The sequence below is a fragment of the Candoia aspera genome, chromosome 1, assembly GCF_035149785.1.
Source record: "Candoia aspera isolate rCanAsp1 chromosome 1, rCanAsp1.hap2, whole genome shotgun sequence".
Lineage (NCBI taxonomy): Eukaryota > Metazoa > Chordata > Lepidosauria > Squamata > Boidae > Candoia > Candoia aspera.
The window spans coordinates 286,030,120-286,049,806 of NC_086153.1; the positions used below are offsets into that span (position 1 = coordinate 286,030,120).

The following is a 19,687-nucleotide window of genomic DNA, read 5'->3' on the forward strand; positions in this document are numbered from 1 at the left end:
AGGTCTCTAGTGTTTATTACTGCTGCATAAGACAGAAAATCCTAACAAACTGAAGCAGTGTGGGAAAAACCCAGACAGATAAACCCCAAAAGTCAAGGCGGGTCTGATCTGTGTCTCTTTGAATGGCTGCTTAACTCCTCAGTACTACGCATGCGTTTTCCCCCCTGGATAGGGGCCCCTTCCTGCTCACCATCAGTGCTCATGACACAGGGTTTCTCAACCAGGGTTCTTTGGAACCCTACAGTTCTGTGAGAGGTCACTAGGGGCTCCCTGGGAGATCATGATTTATTTAAAAAGTTGTTTCAAATTTGGGCAACTTCATATTAAAGAGGTAAGTTTCATTCTTTATTTTTAGTTTAAGAGCACTGTTAATGCATATATACAGGCCTACACATGAAACAAATACAGTAATTTTGTAACTTCTGGCCTATATTTGAGCCTGAATGTGCAGGGGTTCCCTGAGGCCTGAAGAATATTTTAAGGGTTCCTCCAGGGTCAAAAGGGTGAGAAAGGCTGAATTAGACTGAATTCCTTTTACGTTCTCCCTTGTGCTGATTATACAAGGCCACTGAGTTTGTGTTCTTTCCTTGTTTTGTGTATGCATTCCCCATTGTGTCCGCTTCTGTTAGCTAAACTGCCTTTATCATAATTTTAAATTAAGTTCTCTAGAAAGCTGTTGCTGTGGTTGATTTTGGCATCTAGGATTAGGTCAGTAGCTCTAAATCTCATTTATGTACTTAATGCAAGGAAAGAATTGATGTCTTGGGAATTGTGGTAACTGGATTTCTTACTATCAAACCCTTACACGATATTGACATATAAAACAAAATGCTTCTATTTTCTTCTGAATCCCTCCACATTTTTGCACTTTTAAATAAATAAATGTTTATGCAGGCATCTTTTTCATTCATAAAAATGGAAATAGCTCTCAGAGGCTGCAGTGGGCAGGCTGGTATTCTTGTTCATGCATACTTTTGATGTATTGGCTCATAAAATCTTAACATTTGGCTTGTGCAGCTGAGTTCATGACTGAATACAGAATGATAAGGAAGCATGAGCAATTTTGCAAAGCAAAAAGGCAGCAGGCTTCCTAAAGGGCCCTTAAGCTAGTTCCTAACAGCCTAGAAATCAGCACGGAGGTTGTAATCAGGCTTGTAGGTAAAGGCAGCAATGTTCTGCATAAATCTTTTGGGCATAATATGTAAATTGAAAGACTGGAGCTCTCAAACACTTACTTGATTTTTGTAATATTTTCATGACCCTAGCCAGTCCAAATAACATACATCATTGCCTGATTTTTCTTTTATTAGAATTAAACCAAAATAGTAATTGTATATCTGGCTGGAGGCTAAGAAGCCTGGTGGCTTTGGCAGATGACTTACATTTAAAATATTCTTTCCCATTGCTGGTGAACTGGTGAATTTTTGATCCAAGGGAATACTTGCATTTCCTGTGGGTATTTATTTTGCCTTCTCAAAAAGAGGTGAGTTATAGTCCTAATAATCTTAAAGTATCACCCCAGGTATCTTTGCCAAACTTGGTTGAGACTCTTCAGATATGTGTTAAAACCTTTCCTTACAAAAGTCAGGTTGGCTGGCTGCCTTTTTTGCTGTTTTGCTATATACTATGGCAAGAAGATGGAGGTAACAAAAGCCTTGTTGCAAGGTTAATTGTTTTAATGGCCTTTGAAAAAGCTTTGCAAAATGGAAATCAGTTAATGAATTGCAAAACATACATTGTAGTTTTGACTTTCCATATTAAGGCCACAAGACTTTTAGTTGGTAACTTGTTCCCTGCTAGTCTGCCCTCTAGTTTTTAAAGCACATTTATTCATAAAGTACTTCCAACATTCAAAGAAGTAATCTGTCAAGTAGACAGAAGCAAGCAACTGTCTCTCCAATTCTCTGTCATGAACCAGGTGAAATAGTAATATTTTCTGGGCGGTCTTTACGATGAACATATGGCTCTTGAATATTCAAGTTCCTGACTGAGAAATAATGGGCCTTAATCCTTCATTAATCTTTGAAGAACTGCCTTCAAGATTGAAGAGCCTTCAGTCTGATGAAAATCTACATTAATAGAAGGAGAATGATTTCTGCTGATTCTCTTTTCAGAAGTCCCCAACAAAACTTGCCATATTTTGTTGAGGATTCTTCAATCTTCTGGAAGAGATATACAGTAGGTGAAGAGTAGTCAGTCAGTAAGGCCTCTCACCCAATGGAAGATGGTGGGAATACCTCACCCATGAGTGGAATTCTAAAGTCTATTTAATTAGCAAAATATTCCTCAGGATTTAAAGCCACAAGCAGGACAGAAAGAAATGCTGCCATATGACAAAATAAGCCTCTTGACTTGTAGTTGACCTTCAGCCACAAACAACTTTAAAAGATTTATCTAATGATACAAAATCAAATATTAAAATTATATGGTAACTTGATGACTTCTTAGTAAATGCTTAGTAGTTTGTGTATTACATAAGGAAGCACAATTGAGTAAGACTATGATAGCTTCACCAGCTTTGAATTTAACTGCTGAATTTAGCTGCCCTTGAATTTAACATCTCTTCATTCTTACTAATTTACTGTGTAAGATCAAACAAAATCAAGAAGCTTTAGGAAGTAAACTTAATGTATTTGCCTATATACTACATCAGAAATTAGCACTGATTTCTTACACTGATCAGAATAGTTTCTATTTGTCTAAGTTCCTCAGGTTCAGTTATGCTTTGGGGAGTTCTTTGCAAAAAAATATTCTTGGTATCATTCAGTACAAATCTAATATTTCCTGTCTTTAACAGCTGCATTATTTTTCCACATGCAGCTCATATGAATTTAAAAGGATTGGCATTGACAGATATTATTTTGGTCCATCTGTATATGAAGAGCATGACCGATTTTGCTGTGATAAATTCAGTCTATATGACAGCATTTGATTTGTGTCCTCCAGCGAGGTAGGTTCATACTACTGCTGTGTTATATTTATGGTACACTGGAATATACTTCATTGCTACTAATGCTTTATTTATGACTTTTCTTCAGACTTGGTTTCTCTGTGTTTGGATTGGGCTTCCTTTCACCTCTTTGTATGTCTTGCTTCAAAGGCATGATCTTTTATTCTCTATTGTAGCAGGTGCATCAGGAGTACCTGTGAATGTCTGATTTAAAAAAGAAAACACTTTTTAGGTACTGAACCTAATTTGTATGCTGTTATCCTAGATTCATCATACATGTCTCTTAATGCAATACCTTGCTTCATAATGACTCCATGCTCTTCACCATTGAATTATGTTCCCCAAACCAGTCATCCTACTTCATAGAAGCATAATTCTGAAATAATTATCAGTTAGCTAGTGAACATGTGGGATCTAACAGTAACTTGTGCTAAAAGGTTTGGGCAAAATTGTCTATCATCTTCTCCTTATGAATTTTTCTCTTCCCACTCCTTTTCCTTTCTAACTTGGCCAGAAGCTCCCTTATTTTAGTCCCTTCAAATGTGGTAAGCAGGGCTAAGAGTAAAGCAGTGTAGAAGAGACTGACATGATAAGAATCAGGCACAGAATTTGCTAAATTAATAAAGTAGTCTTATTTAATTACAGGTGAGAAGATAAGGTGTGCAGATTGAAAATTAAGAAAAGAATAGAGAGCTAATGCTCAGTGAAAGATTGCAGTTCTAAATAATGACACTATCACTGGGATAGCTAATTCTGTGTGTGAATGACAGGGCCAACTTGGAAACCATCTTGTTCTCTGCCTATTCTTAGCTATCTCTGAAAGTACTCCCTCTTTGTCCCTCCCTGATTTTATTAAGATTGAAAGGTTTCCCACTTAATAGACTACTCTTATAACCTGCCACTATCAGATAATTCTGTTACAATGGGGACATTTCATTAACAAATTGAACAAACTCATTAATCTGTACCCTTCCTTGATCTACAGTAAACAAACATGGATGCTAAAGAATTGTGCTCTCTTAAAGAATGAATGTGTAGTGAGGCACTTTCTTTTGAACATCAGCTCCTTCAGTGTCACATCACTTTCTGTGATTAGGGAAAAGCAGAATACATTTTAGTAGTACAAGAATGTTCTTCATTGCATGTGGAGTGGAGTGAAAGGCTCCATTCTTCCCCTGCCGTTCTTTATGCAATGCTATTAACAGATAGCTTTTACATACTGCACCTTTTAGCTTTGCTGAACAGCAAAAGCCCTGTACAGTGTTCTGTTCTGTTTAAATTAATTGTTATTTACTTTATACTCTGCATTTCTGTTTTTGCAAATACTCAAGACAGTTTACAACAACTTAAAAAATATAGAGTAGAAAACATATTGAAAATGATGCAATTAAAATAACGAATTAATATCATTACAATAATTTGGGGATCACCCTTAGAGTAAATTCCTTACTACTATTTCTAGAACAGAAGGGACGCGGTGGCGCTGCGGGTTAAACCGCTGAGCTGCCGATCGGAAGGTCGGCGGTTCGAAACCGCGCGGCGGGGTGAGCTCCCGTTGCTCGTCCCAGCTCCTGCTCACCTAGCAGTTCGAAAACATGCCAATGTGAGTAGATCAATAGGTACCGCTTCGGCGGGAAGGTAACGGCGTTCCGAGTCGTCATGCTGGCCACATGACCCGGAAGTGTCTATGACAACGCCGGCTCCAAGGCTTAGAAACGGAGATGAGCACCGCCCCCTAGAGTCGGACACGACTGGACGTCAAGGGAAACCTTTACCTTTACCTATTTCTAGAACAGTTTTAACACAATACCTTTATTAGGCTAACTCAGGGTTTACAAATTGGTGTTCAAACCTCTGAAGATTCAGTATCAGTCAATAATATTTAGCTGGTCAAAGACCAGCAAAATTTAAAAGGACAAAAGCAGAGTGAAGCAAATATATACAATAATATACTAACAACTAGCAAAATAAATCACATAATAATATAACCCTTTGAAGATTCAAGATATTTTCATCAGGTAAGATGCTTAAAAACTAGGGTACAAGGATGTGGGGGGGGAGTTGCTAGTATTTTAAGCTGTGTCTGTAGTAGCTAACAGTCTTAGAATGTGGGAGTGGTTTGTGGCCATTATGAGGTGATTTTAGTTTATATTTTCCTTTCTTTCTAAGACCTTTAATTTAAATACTAGCCTAATTTTATTTTTTCTCCCTACTTTTTTCCCCTTCTTTTTCTTCTTCTTCCTCTTCTTTTTTTTATCTTGTAAGTTAAACTTAAACTCAGTGTTGCACCTTATTTTGTAAACCTTTAGCTAAAAAATGCTATCTCCCTAACATGCATTGGGGATTTTTTTCTCCTCATAGCCAATATATTTTTATATGGTTTGGAAAATACTTGTAGGCATGCCGTTATACTGAACTTGCCATCTTGAACTTTAACTGGGAATTCAGCACAGCAGTGTTCTTATTCGTCTTAATTTAAAACCATCTTCAAATATATTTCATTTCTGCCTTCTTAATAAGCATTTTAATATATAAAGCTAATGAAATAAGGACTATACAATTAAAATATTTTTAATGCTACATAAAATCTTTTTTAAGAAGGAAACTCTTTGGGATTTTTTTCCAGATGAGGGCTTTATTACTTATTCCATTTAGTAAGATATATTTCCCTTTACTTAGTAATAGCTTTTCTAGTAATTGGATCTTTGTGAAACTCATTGCATTGTAGATTTCTTTGAGATAAATATCCAGTGTTTCTTATTAATATCATGCCCCATAATTTACACAAAATCCATGTGTTATCCTAATATATAATTGGCTGAAAAGAAGCCAGAAAAATAAGAAGTTAAGTTTTAAATCTCCATTTATAGAGCTTGAACCTGTAGAAAGCATACATTTCAATATGACTTGCTCTTGTGAAAGAACAGTTGAGAAGGATTTTGTATGGATCCTTATTCTGGCCTTCCTAAAATATTGTTTCTCAACTAGAGATATATTATAAAGGACATAAGAGAAAGGGAAAAGTGTTTGGTTGGTGGAGTTTAGCAAGGCCTTATCTAACTATGAAATTTAAAAGGTCTTATTAAAAACACCGCACACTGAAAAGGACTCTGGGAATAATAATGGCAAACTCCAGCTTCATAATCAGTAAATAAGGTCTAGAGTTACATGGACCAACATTCCATGTTGGATATTCTATAGGCAGCTTTTGCCAAATTCCCTATTCTTTTTGTGGCTCTCTGTGCCGCATGAAAAGCTGCACTAGACAATTGGGGGATTCTGAGGAATATCAGGGAAGGCAGAACTGAGGGCTGCAGAGGAAGAAGAAATTAGCAGATATTGTGACCCTCACCCAGTAAGGAATTTTGGTTGAATCCCATCTGTCTCTGCAAATGGAAGGAATAAATCTAGATCCAACCCATTGTGAGTTTTGCTACTCAAAGCTACTTGGATGTGGAATAAACTTAATGGCTGAACCAGTCAGGGTCAGGGCTTGGCAATATTTGATACCTACCAAGGCCACCACCCCTATTTGTGATCTGCTACTACCTCCTAGCTCTGCTGTTTCTTATTGTCTCTGCCTTTTAATTTGTTTTCTCTGAAACTAATAATAGTACCAAAGCAAGGCAAAGGTACAACATTCCCATTTGCCTGTTCTTTTTCTCAACAATAGCAGAGATTAGACTGAAGAGAAACGGGGGAAGCAGCAAGGGCCAAGTGAGACTCTTAGCTGGGGCCTCAGAATTCCTGCTCGTTCTCGGTCCCCCACCCCGGCCCTGTTTTTATCAATCCTAGGAATATTAAAAGCATAAGCAACCAGAACTCAGTGATAGTTTAAGGTCACTAAAATGCTGCCAGTACATTTGTATTTTATTATTTCAGGGTTTGTGTAGAGTCTCCCTTGACGGAAGATGTGCTATTTCAGATGGACTGCCTTCTACAAAAGTATAATAAGATGATCTCTGATGTACCTTGTTCCCAGAAGCAGGTGATGAATGTACAGAGCATTTCTCACTGGGCTCCTGCCAATATTGGTCCTTATAGTCAGTGCATACAGGTAAGATGTCTTCAATTCCTAAATTCTATGCAATATTTCCCCATTCAGGAAGTTCCTTGAATCTGCATATTGTAATATTAGGCCATCCGTTTTAAACACTGGTTCTTTATGTTACTTTCCTTTGAAGACAACATAAACTTTATAGCTTAAGACAGAGCAAGATGGAAGAAAGTATTTGGTAATGTAATATTCAGCATATGAAACCATATAAATGCTTACATTTCTAAAGCACTTGGGAAAGCAAGAGAGAGGTACCCTAATTTGGAGTAGTTTATGACATGAAATGTCTGTTTTGTGCACATAACAATCTCTATGGAAAGAATTATTCTAAATTATTTTAAATTTGCACTCTTAGAAATTGCTCCCACAGTAGGGGGATTGGGATTCACATCTACTTAGGCTCAGTACAGTAAGGGTATGTATATGGACTAATATGTAAAAATCATTCTAATCATGTCTTCCGAAGAGAAATTTTTAAAATGTATATGATCTGCCTGGAAGATACTGGAGTACATGAATGAATGAATGCCTTTATGTACAGTTTTGGGGTAACTTGGCTCAGTAATGAAAGTAATAGTTGGCTAAGTGAATCCAGTTGGGGTGGAATGAGCTATTAAAAAATTGAAAAACCTATATGGATAACCACATTTATTAGTTTAAACACCATTATAATATTTATTTCAGGGTGCCTGGAATTTCTTGTAGCTTGTTTTTCTAAAAAAAAATAATTTAAATTGTTTTAATATATAAAGAAGGTAGGGAAGCTATGCAAAGCATGGCTATTAGAATTCTTTCCAGTCCCTGAATAATAGCTTTACTTTGTATTATCTGACTGGGAAGGAAATGGGAGGGGGGCTTTGACTGGACCAGTCAGCAACATTCTGAGCAGCTAGCCAATGGCTTTTTTCATAGGGATGCTTTGGGGATTATTTTCTCAATTTTTTTTTCCAGAATCCTAAGTTGTATAAATCTTTCTTTAGCATGTTTCCGACCTCACACCAGATTAATCTCAGATTTGTTAAGATAGGATCAGAGTACTTTTTTTGTATCTTTCCGCTATTCCGTGGGATTAGAAAGTTAAAAAGAAAATTAAAAAACCACAGAAAGCACAAAAACAAGCAGAAAAAAATTAAAAGGGGAACAATAGAAAGGATATTACATATTTTTTAAAAAGTGAGCCCAACTTTTAAAACTATCATTACGTTTTATTGGGCTTTTAGTTTGTGAAGCTGCCCAGAGCCATTTGGGAGCTAGGTGACCAGGAAATATGACAAATAAACAAACAAACCTTGACAACAAGGAATAATATTGATTGTACCTTCCATTATATTGATAATCAATTCATAAACAGAAGGTAAGCATACATCAGCAGTCCAAGATTGTAAAACGAGTTGTGTTGTCTTTCCAACAATGAAGAGTAATATCCTCCCAGAGTCCCCTTTCTGGGGAGAGAGATGGGCGGTGATAGAAATTTGAATAATAAATGTATAAATAAATAATATTTTTGTGACACACAAACACAAATTCCATAAATCTGTAATTCTTGATATAGTGCTAAGTTCTTGCTATATAATTCAAGAGTGCATTCACATCCTCAAAGCATACAGATCTTCATAGCACATGAATTTTAAACCCAAAAAGGGCAATAGTGTGACACTGCCATATCATGTGAGTAACTCATCCATTTTAGATTTTTATCATAGAGAGATTAACAGCCAATCCATTTTAAACATTCTCTGTGGTGTCGAGTAAGCATGAAGAACATGATATAGTCTAACCTAAATGATCTTAAGATCATAAGAAACTTATTTAATATTCTTAATTCAGCCCTTGATTTCTTAATGTGGGATATTTATATTTATTCCAGAGTAATTGTAAATAATTAATATCCACTTGATATTCTTTGCTTATAAAATATTATAATTATCCAAAATACATAGAGAAATTGAAATTAAAGTGATATTCCCAGCAATAAAATTGAAAGATGGGAAAATTAAAAATCCTGTCATCATATAATAGCAATAATTTTAATAAAGAAAATCTTCAGCTTCCTCCTTCCATAGAAAATACAGCTAATAATATAGGTATACTTCTGATGCATATATAAATCTTGAAGTAATATTTTACCAAATTTATCTTTCCCCATAAATTCAATTGGGTTTTGAGCCCTAAATTTTTAAAGACATCTGCAGAAGTTTTCATTGAGGCACTGATCAACATCCACAGTACTGATGATGTTACCCAGTCTAGTAATGAAACGTCTTTAAGAAGAAAACCATGCTCAGAAAAACACCAAGAATCCAACAGTTCAACCCTGAACTACATGTATTCCCTACTAAGTAAGAAAATTTTCTTGGAATAATTATTTCCAAATATTTACAAGAATTTAACAAGAAATAGAAACCCAGTTTTTACCAATTTCCATAGAAACATTAAAGCCTATAGGAAGTATATGAGATTTATTCCAGTTAACTGAATGATTTGGTAAATTATCAATTGTACAACATCAATACATTTTGTACAAAAAATTAACAATAAAACATACTATCAATAAGATATTATCAGTAGGGCAATATCAATAAGTTGTTTACCATACATTGATGAAATTCATCAATTAATACAATTAATCTAGAAAAGAGGAAATCTACATTTAAACAAAACATGTTTCAAAAATTTCCACTGAACCATATCAAAGGCCTTTTCCACATTTAGTGAGGCTACCACTGCAGATGTCATTTTATTCTGAATGCACATCTTGAATGTCAATTATTTATTTTTTTATTTATTTGGCAAATTTATACAGCCACCTACAGGAGATTAAAGAACAAGGCGGAGTTCTAGAGAAAACAGAGTAGAATGGCTTTTAATGGTCATGCATTCTGAATAAGCACAAAAAACATGAATAGAAGGCTGAGTAACAAATGCTTTTTTAACTGCAAAAACACTCAATATTTTATTTAACATCTTCTAAAGCTTTTTCTTATTTATATATGCTAATTATAATATATGCTAATTTATATATGCTTATATGATTTTTTAAAAATATTTGATTTTATGTTACCATGTTTTATTGTAAAATGTTATACCTAATTCTGTTCATAAGCCATCTAGAGCAGTTGACTGCTTTCAGTAGTTGAAAGATACATTGTTCCTCTCAAAAGCTGCTTTCAAAATATTAAAATTATTGCAAATACCAGCATAACTTTACAGCACTGATGGGCATTAATTTTAGTGTTCCATCCTCAGAATAATAGTTATCCCTGAATGGTTCTGAACATAGAATTATAACACTGAAAACTTTATGGCACTTTATTTACTTTTATAATTTGTGTCTTTGGTTATATTCTGGTCTAATTCTGTAATAAAGTACTTTACTTTCTTATCATTATCAGATACATTCATTATATTAAGTGGAACAGTTAAGTAGTCCTGTATTAAGTGTGTGTATGTGTGTCTGTCTGTCTCTGTGTGTTAACTGTTGCCAGAAAAAGCTATTTGGTATACTGGTATACGTTCATAATATGAATATTCGCCAGCTTAAAATTAAGCACCTGTTATAAATACTGTGAATATTGTCAGTGAAGTTTCATGGATCTTGAACTGTCAATATGTTCATTTCTAATTTTAGTATCTTGGTTTTTCCATTTTCTTTTTTTTTATAAAAATAGATATATTTTTTTAAAAATGTGGATGTTTTTGGCTGGAGGCTGACTTCAAAATATATATGGAACATGGGCAGGTTTTAAAGGCAACCAAGCAGAAAATACCTTTCTTTAGCAGGCAGTGTACTTGAATATTATTCTTAGGCCAAAATTGAATTCTGACACTAAAATAGCAGAGAGAATTTGTAAATGCTACAATTTACAGTGTACGAAAAATTGCTTTCTGACTCCCAAAGGGAAGCAGTATGTGACTCTAATTCATATAAAATGAAAGACGAGATGCCATCTTTTCAAACCACCTTTGCAGTTGTCCCAGAGTTTTAGACTATAATATTGAATATGATACAACACATTGTGTAAGACAAAAGAAATTTGGTTTGTTAGAGTGCATACTCCATGTATTTACAGTACTTGTTGAGACTCTTTGCTAGCACACACATTTGTGTCTAACAGACAGTGTGTATATCTGTATCTCAGTATAAATCAAACATGTCTGTAAAATATTGTCAGAATATAGACAGGGTTAAAATTATAATCTAGGTCAACATCTAAAATTGTTATTGGGTAATATTTAATTAGGACATCCAATTCACCTTTTCTATGTAATTCAAGAAAAACATTTCTGAAAAAAATCTTTACTATTACACATTTCATAGAAATTTCTGTTCAATTGCAATTTAGCCTCTTAGTAAAAATTAAATATGTGTTTTGATGTGGTGGATTTTGGAGCTGCCCCTCATTCCCAAGTAGGAGGGGGCACATTCCAGGCAGATACGAGATTTCACAGTCCGGATTCTGTTTGTGGGAAAGCTAAGAGGTTCAGGGTAACTCTGCCCTAGAGCCTCACTGATTATTTACACTTAGGTTAGTTAGAGCACATTCAGTCTGGCAAGATTTTGTCTGTATGGTAAGAACAATAAAGAACTAGAGTTGAAGACATCGACTCTTGGCCTGTTTCCCTTGACATTTTCCTCCTCTGCAGTTTGAGGCAGTGAACATGCACAAATTAATCTCTTTTCATACATAGTTTTTTCTCTTGTTAATATGTTGAAGTTATTAGTTCAGAATAAAGAGTTGTTTTAAAAAATGGTCCCCAGTATGATGAAAATCAAGTTTTGGCTTGGCATTTGTGCTTCTCCTTTATACAAGTGTGTGGAGGAGAGAGGAGAATATGGACCCCTGTCACTTGAACAGGTTGCTAAAATTCTGTCATATAAAGATGAAATCTTGACAGTAAACTCCCCTCACATGTAGTCCTCGACTTATGACCATTAGGTCAGTGACCGTTCAAAGTTACACTTATGACTGGTTGCCAAGCATCCTGGGATCACGTGATTGCCATTTGCAACGTTCCCTGCTGGCTTCCCCAGAGTCAATGAGGAAGCCAGCAGGGAAAGTTGCAGGTTGCTAGGGTAAGTCTCCCCCACTTGTGCACCCTCCCCAGCCCCCCTTCACTCACACCACATCAGCCATTCACAAACCCTCCCTGACCTACATAGTGCCTCTTGCGCACACCCACGCCCCCTTCCCAACTGGTGAGGCACCTCTCATGCACCCTCCTGCACCCCCTCCCCAACCTGCGCAGTGCCTCTTGTATACCCCACACACACCCTCTCCAACCAGCATTGATTTAGTTAACGGCAACTGGGATGGCAGGGATTGCTGTCATTAAGCGATGAGGTCGCACTTTATGACCTCATCACTTAGCGATGGCAATTCCGGTCCCAATTGTCATTGTAAGTTGAGGACCACCTGTAGTACTTTGCTAGAACCAAACTGTGGTGGATTCTGGTGCTGCCGCTAGTTCTCAGGAAGAGGGGGGCGCATTCCAGAGAGATAAGAGGATTCACAGTCCGGAAAGTGTGTGTGAGAAAGCTAAGAGGTTCAGGGTTGCCCCACCCTAGAGTCTCCTGGGGTATTTGTGCATAGGTTAGTTAAAGTAGCTTTAGTCTGGCAAGATTCTGTCTATAGGGCAAGAACAAGAAAGAACTAGATTTTGGAGGTATTGGCTCAGCATGGTTCTTGGCCTGGTTCCTGACACAAACATACAGTTCTTACCAACAACATTATATATCATGTTTCTGTCTCAGCTGCTAAAAATGGATTCTGTGGTTCATCCTTCATAATTTACCAGACTGTAGCTTAACCTGAGTTGGTGTTTTAGCAGTCTGAGTGTGGTCTTTCAAATGCTGGCAATAGGTATAGGGGTTTTGGTGCATAGTGGTAAAATATAGCCTAATTATGGGGTTTTCATTTAATTCCTCTATATTGCTGGCCACTTAATGGGCCATTTAAGAACCCATTCACATTAATTTGAGAAGCAGAACATGTAACTGCACTTAGCAAACTTTCACTGCTTACATACTAGCGTGAATGTATTTAAAGTGTAATTTGGATGAGATTTTTAGTTAACTCCATGCAGAATGCTTCCTTTTAGTACTATGTTATATCCATTTGCAGTAATTCTGCATAAGGTATTGAAGCCAAAAATCTAACGAGAGGCCACAAGGTTTAATTTGGTGAATGTGCTACTTACAGGTTAATTAGGACATTTAGCTCCTTTCTTAATACCACAAAATTAATCCCATAAAAATTAGCGATCTCGAAGGAGTCAGTTGTCAACTTGTGACAAGATCTCTTTGCCATAATCTATTAAAATGCTGCTTTTATCTTGTCTTGCCTATGTCATATTTTATGGATTTTTTCATAAACACTGCCTATACTTCATAAATGTCTCAATTTTCTAGTCTATTAACATTACTTCAAAAGCAATTGATAAAAGAGTAGGGCATGCATGAAATAATACACCAATAATGTAAAGTGCTGGAGGCAAGAACAGTGGGTAGTATCTGCACAGCTTGTGATCTGAAACAATGAAAGGATGTTTTATCTACTACAATAAAGAAACAAATGATATTCTTGATAGTGGGAGAAAAAAATTGCAAGTAATTGGGCTTATGAAAAATTGGCTACTTGGGAAACAGCATATTTTAGAATAACAGAAAGCAAACATCACTGAATATATATATATATATATATATATATATATATATATATATAAATATATAATGTTTTTAACCTGTTTCTTTTGGTTTGGATGGATTGCAGTAATTTTCATATTATATACTGTATACTCAGATCTTCATGCAGGTACATACGACAGAATATCACTTGTAAACATCTAGAGATGAGCAAGAAAGCTATTTCTATCCACGTATAAATTTATAGCTAACCATAATAATACATTGTTTTGGTCCTGGCTATTCATCAGTTACAATTCTTGCCTGAGCTTTATTTGGTGGAGAAAAGTGAGATGCCATGAGACATAAGAAGCTTTGAAATCTGTACATGTAATTTTACATTATTTCATGCCTATCAAATGCTTGTGCTGCTTCTCTTTCATAAATTGTGGGAGTGAAAATGTTTTTTTTTCCTTTTTTTATATATAATTTTATTAAAATTGTAAAAAGGAAGATAAAAACTAATGCAAACTAATATAAAGTAAGAAAAAAAGAAGAAAGAAAGTAATCAAAGAAAAAGCTAGAAGTGCAAGAAAGGAAAAAAACAGTAAAGGAAAAATTAAAAAGAAAGAAAAAAGATACAAAGAAGTGGCTCCCAATCTTCTTTACAGCAGTTATAATTATAAATTTACTTCTTACTCTATGGTTACATGACTCTCTATAATCTATCCTGTCTAATCATCAAAACCATAAATCATAAGTTCATTTTTTTTCTGTTTTATGCAAAAAGTCCATAAGGGGGTTCCAGTCAGCAATAAATGTAGATACTGTCTTTTCTCTGATCAAAGAATCAATTTAGCCATCTCAGCAAGTTCCATCATCTTCACCAACCATTCCTCCATTGTGGGTAATGCCAAAACTTTCTATCTTTGTGCATACAATAATGTTGCTGCAATTACCATATACCAAAACAAAGTTCCATGACTTTTTCCCAACTGTTTGTCCATCAATCCCAGAAGAAAAACCTCTGGTCTCAATTGTACATTAATCTTTAAAGTCCTCTGAATCAGTATATGTATTTGAATCCAGAATTTTCTAGCTTTTTTACACATCCACCAAACATGATAAAATGTCCTTTCTTGTTCTTCACATTTCCAACATAAATTTGAAGTGCAAATTTATACATTCTAGACAATTTCTGTGGTGACATATACCAACAGTACATCATTTTATAAAAATTCTCTTTAAAATTATAACATAGTGTAAATTTCAATCCTTTCAACCACGTATTTCCCATTGCTCCATTCAGAACTTTTAGCCCACTTTGTCATATGTTCTTTCACTTGTTCGTTTTCTGTTTCAAATTTCAATAAAAGTTTATACATGTTAGCAATTACATGTTCATCATTTGTACACAATTCTGTTTCAAGCTCAGTCTTACCGTGTTCAAAACCATAAATTCTTTTGTCTTAAACATCTTAATAACTGTAAATAAGAAAACCGTGAACAACTATATCCCTCTGCCACTAGTTCTTCTCTTGATTTGAAATGTTTTTTTTTTTCCCAACTGATCTGATAGTGAATACGAATGACAGTGCAGTGGAATGCAATATACCCAGTCAGGCTTTGCTATGTGATGACATTATTGAGAGTAAACCAAATGCTCTTCTTGCTCTGTGTTCTGAATTGTATGTGGAGAATACATGCACAGATAGATATAACCTGGATGCAAATTATACTTATCTGTATTGCAGTGCTTTCACTGAGATGTTATGCCTCTTTCCATGTTCTGCCCTAATTGTGTCCTATTGCATCGGTGAAGAACTTATGGTCCTAGGTGATGCTAAACCATACAACTGCCAGAAGCACCAGTCAGCAGGTTGCTTCTCTTTAAGCCCAATTTGAAATCCTAAATTTCTTACCTGATCCTGTTGAAATGCTTGCAAGTATTAACAGCTATTTACATTTGAGTATAAATTTAACATATTGCCATTAAGATACATATGGAAAACTGCATGTTCAACCCATGAAAAGTGTAACTGGGATAACTGTAGTTTAAAAAAAGCTGGGAAACCTATTTTGGGGACCAAACTAGACCTCTCTTAATATCATTACTTTGGATCAACTATATTTTGAAGAAGCTGATTTTCTGTAATTTAAATCTGGGTTCAGTTTACAAAATAATGTTTCTTGGAAGTTTATTTACCTTATGCAATTTTTTTTAAAGATTATTTGGTCCTGATTTTATTAGTGCTTCAGAAATTCTATAGTTAGAAGTTTGGAGGAATCATTTACAATTCCTAAGCCAAACTAGTGAAAGGGTAAAAACTGGATTCTTCTATTCTTAAAATTAATATATTAGAGCTTTTTTAGTTAAGCTAACTGAACATCTCAGAGACTAATAAGGGTAGATGGCAAATTTGTCTTATTACTGGAAATGCAAGTCAGAAGTTGGAACATTAAACCCCATGAGCTAGGCTTGTGTTATCATCACTGCAGTTTGGGTTGAGATCTCTAGGGTTGTTAATGTGATTTTAGATTGCAACTTCAGGAGTTAGACACCAGCAACTAAAACCATGCTTAAATTTGAAATTAAGCTAATAAGGACAAAGGGAGAATTTCAAAAATTTACAACATTCTATTAGAAGCAAAGACCCATTTCTGAATGGGTTAAAGCAATGTGAAATCAGATATAACCCCCCTGTTACTTTTGATTTTATGGTATCTGAGTGGCGCAGAGAACCATTGAAACTAATTTCAGTACAAATCCCTACAGTAGAGGATTGGATGATTAAACTGATGGAATTGGCCCAAATGGCCAAGTTAACAGCATAGATAAGAGGAAATACCGTGTCTGGATTTGTTTCTACTTGGCAACCACTTTTAGACTATTTGCTTGTGTCAGAAAAAAATGAAGCTTTAATCTTGGGTTTTAATGATTAAAAGGTCTGATTTCATAGAAATAATGATACTATTTGTATTTGTAATTGCATTATATCTATATTGGAAAAAGTCAGAAGTCGCTTTCCTTTTCTATCTCTTTCTAACTTTGCACTTTTATAGTTTTTCTTTTTTCTTTAAGTCTATACTCTGCCTTTTCTATACTCTATTTTGTATTTTAACTATGCTTTGAAAAATAATAAAGTTCTTTTAAAATTAAAAAAAAACTGATTTCAGTAGAAATTAGGGAAAATTCAGTGAAAGTATTTAATAGATGGTACTTAACACCAAGGAAACAAAATTTTATTATAATCCCCATGTGTTGGAGAAAATGTAAAGGAATAGATTCACATTATCATATGCCGTGCCTCAGGTCACATTCTAAGTTGGTCTTACTGATTTATTTTTTGATAATCCAAATGACATTTTGAAACTGGTTGCAGCCAGACAGGTAGTAGCAAGATCCTAGAAAAGAGGAAGGGCTTTGAGTATTTCCATGTGGTTGTGAAAATGCTGGAAAATCACTCCAATGGAAAAATTGACCAAAAACAAATTTAATTAGTGTTTATACCTTTATTAGGGCTTTGATTTCTGTGTACTGCAGTGGATAAATCTTGTGTAGATACATGATTTCTTTCTTGTCTACAATAACAAGGCTGTTTTTGCCAACTTGTGCCTGTGAGCTGTCTGCCAAGTAAACCAACTCTTGAATAGGAGTTAAGTATCTGAAGAGCTGAGATTTACAGGAGCGTATTTTGTGAAGTCCGACTGGAGGGATGGCCAAAAGTATTATTATATAACATATAATAATATAACAAATAATAATATAAATCTACACTTAATATACAGCACTGGAGTTTTCTTTTCTTTTCTCTTCTTGGGAGGTCAATCTTTGAATTAGAATTTTTTGAAATGAAATGGTAGAGAAATGGTGTTTTGAATAATTTTATTATTTTTTATTAGGGGGGCATGGGTTTGGTGCTGGGGAGTGTGGGTGGTCTGGCAGGGGCTGCAAGAGGGTACGGAGTATGCAATGCAGATAGGTGAGGGGGTGTTGCAGGCAGGTGCATGGAATGGAGTGCAGGTGGGGGGTTGCTATGGAGTACGAGATCCCTGGGATCTCATACGCCATAGTGGGGCTCGGGAGAAAAAGTGGGAGTGACTTACAGGAGTGACTATCAGCTTCCCCACTGATTTTTCATGTGGGAAGCTGGCAGGGAAGGTCACAAATGATGATCCCATGACCTTGGAGATGCTGCAACAGCTGCAACTTTGTGGGCCAGTCGTACTTCCCCCTCGTTCTCGTTCAGCACCATCGTAACACTGAATTGTCGCTGAATGAATGGTCATAACTCAAGGACTATTTGTACTCTCCCAGCTTGCTGGGAATTCAGAGATTTGAAATCTAGGTACAGTTAAAAGGTGCCAAGCCTTTTTGGTTGCCATGATTTATTCTAACTTCAACAGCTAATGGAGGCTGTACATTTTATATGATGCTGAGGTTTTTTAAAAAGGGTTTAGTTGACATGATGGGCTATGTGTCTGTTATAAACTGATATTTGATTATTATTTGATTATGTGCTGTCAATTCAGTGTCACCTCTTAGCAACCAGATATATAGACCTTTTCCAAGATGATCTGTCCCCAACCTCGCCTTTCCATCTTCCAACAGCGTATCCATCGCCATTGTGACAGAGTCCATCCATCTTGTCAAATCAGGGAGGTGTCTGCCTGAGTGGCATGCAAATATTATCTTGTTTCTCAGAGTGTAAAAAATGTTTCAGTCCCTTTTGCCTAGATAACGCTTCTTGTATATTTCCTTAAAGTTCATCTTCCTTAGTCTTTACAGCTGGGTCTTGCATCATGTGTTCAAAATACAATAATTTCAGCCTGGTCATTAGTGCCTCGATTTTTTTTCGAGGATCTATTTGTTTGTTTTGTTGGCTATTAATGGAATTCTCAGGAGTCTTCTTCAACATCAAAGTTCAAAAACGTCAATACTTTTTCTATCCTGCTTCTTCAAAGTCCAGCTAATGAATATAATTCTTCTTAATTTCTTTTCATTCTCAAATGCTAGAGAGGATGCTACTTCTAAAAAAAAATTAAACAGTAAGTTATGTACTACCATTGAAAAAGGTACTCATTTGGTATTAAAGAAAGCTCATTTTTGTGGGAAAAGATAATTACAAGGAAAGATGTCTCATTAGGAACAACTGTTTCTAAAGTAAGATGCACATTTAGTCAAATATGAGGCTTTCTATGAATTGTAGCTGCCATCTAGATATTCAGGGGTATTTGAGCCCGAGACTTTTAATTATATTTATTGCCATATCTGCATGGCAGTGTATCATTAAAGCATGAATTAATATATGAGGAAGCTCTATTTTAAGCCTGACTTTCCTGAGGCAGAATATAATTTTAGGAACTATGTAGTTACAAGAATAAATAATTGTACCTATGTCATTATTATAATGAATAATATTGCTTATGTTTTCTGGGAATATTTTATATCAAATAGAAATAGCACAGGACATGAGATAGCTATATACAATATAATTTGGCACGTTCTGTGCAAATACAGCAAGGAGGGATTTCTTACATTGCATGTATGAGATTTGGATAATGAAGCTGCATGTAAGCTTGCAGAATATCCAACTGAGAAGTGTCTTGACCCATATTAAAAGGAACAAATTCCCCAAATATGAGAATAAGTAAAATTTGCCACAAAATATCATCTTCCATGATCTTTTTGCTGGGAGTCAGGCAGCATATAGATTTATTATTATTATTATTATTACTATTATTATTATTATTATTATTATTATTATTTTTGTAGGAGTTCTCCTAAGCAGGGAACCAGATGGATGATCATGGCCTACTCCTGCAAAAGTTGCTAAATGCTTCATTCTACTTTCCTTTTCTACTTTTTATTCTGTTAGTTCTGGAGACAGCTTAAAATTATTGGCCTGTATTGAGTTGCCTACATCGCCATCTTCTTGTTTCATTTATAGATCTTACGGAATATCCACAAGTTGAAGGAGGGGACTTACTTTCCCCAAACGAAGTAGAAATTTCCCCAAAGTAGAAATCAGACTTTGTTTCTGGGTTATTAGTTTGC

At 35.3% G+C, this 19,687-nt stretch overlaps 1 protein-coding gene across 2 annotated transcripts in view; it reads left to right on the plus strand.

Annotated features, from left to right (window-relative positions):
- DPH6 (diphthamine biosynthesis 6) overlaps nucleotides 1-19,687 on the plus strand; it is a 232,972-nt gene that overhangs the window by 80,440 nt on the left and 132,845 nt on the right. The window contains exons 11-12 of one of the 2 annotated variants that reach the window (XM_063290002.1): nucleotides 2,821-2,950; nucleotides 6,833-7,007. In XM_063290002.1, coding sequence (XP_063146072.1) covers nucleotides 2,821-2,950; nucleotides 6,833-7,007 — 305 coding nt within the window. Of the gene's footprint in view, nucleotides 1-2,114; nucleotides 2,183-2,820; nucleotides 2,951-6,832; nucleotides 7,008-19,687 lie in introns of those variants that run through there. The other variant, XM_063290004.1, reaches the window with a different exon arrangement.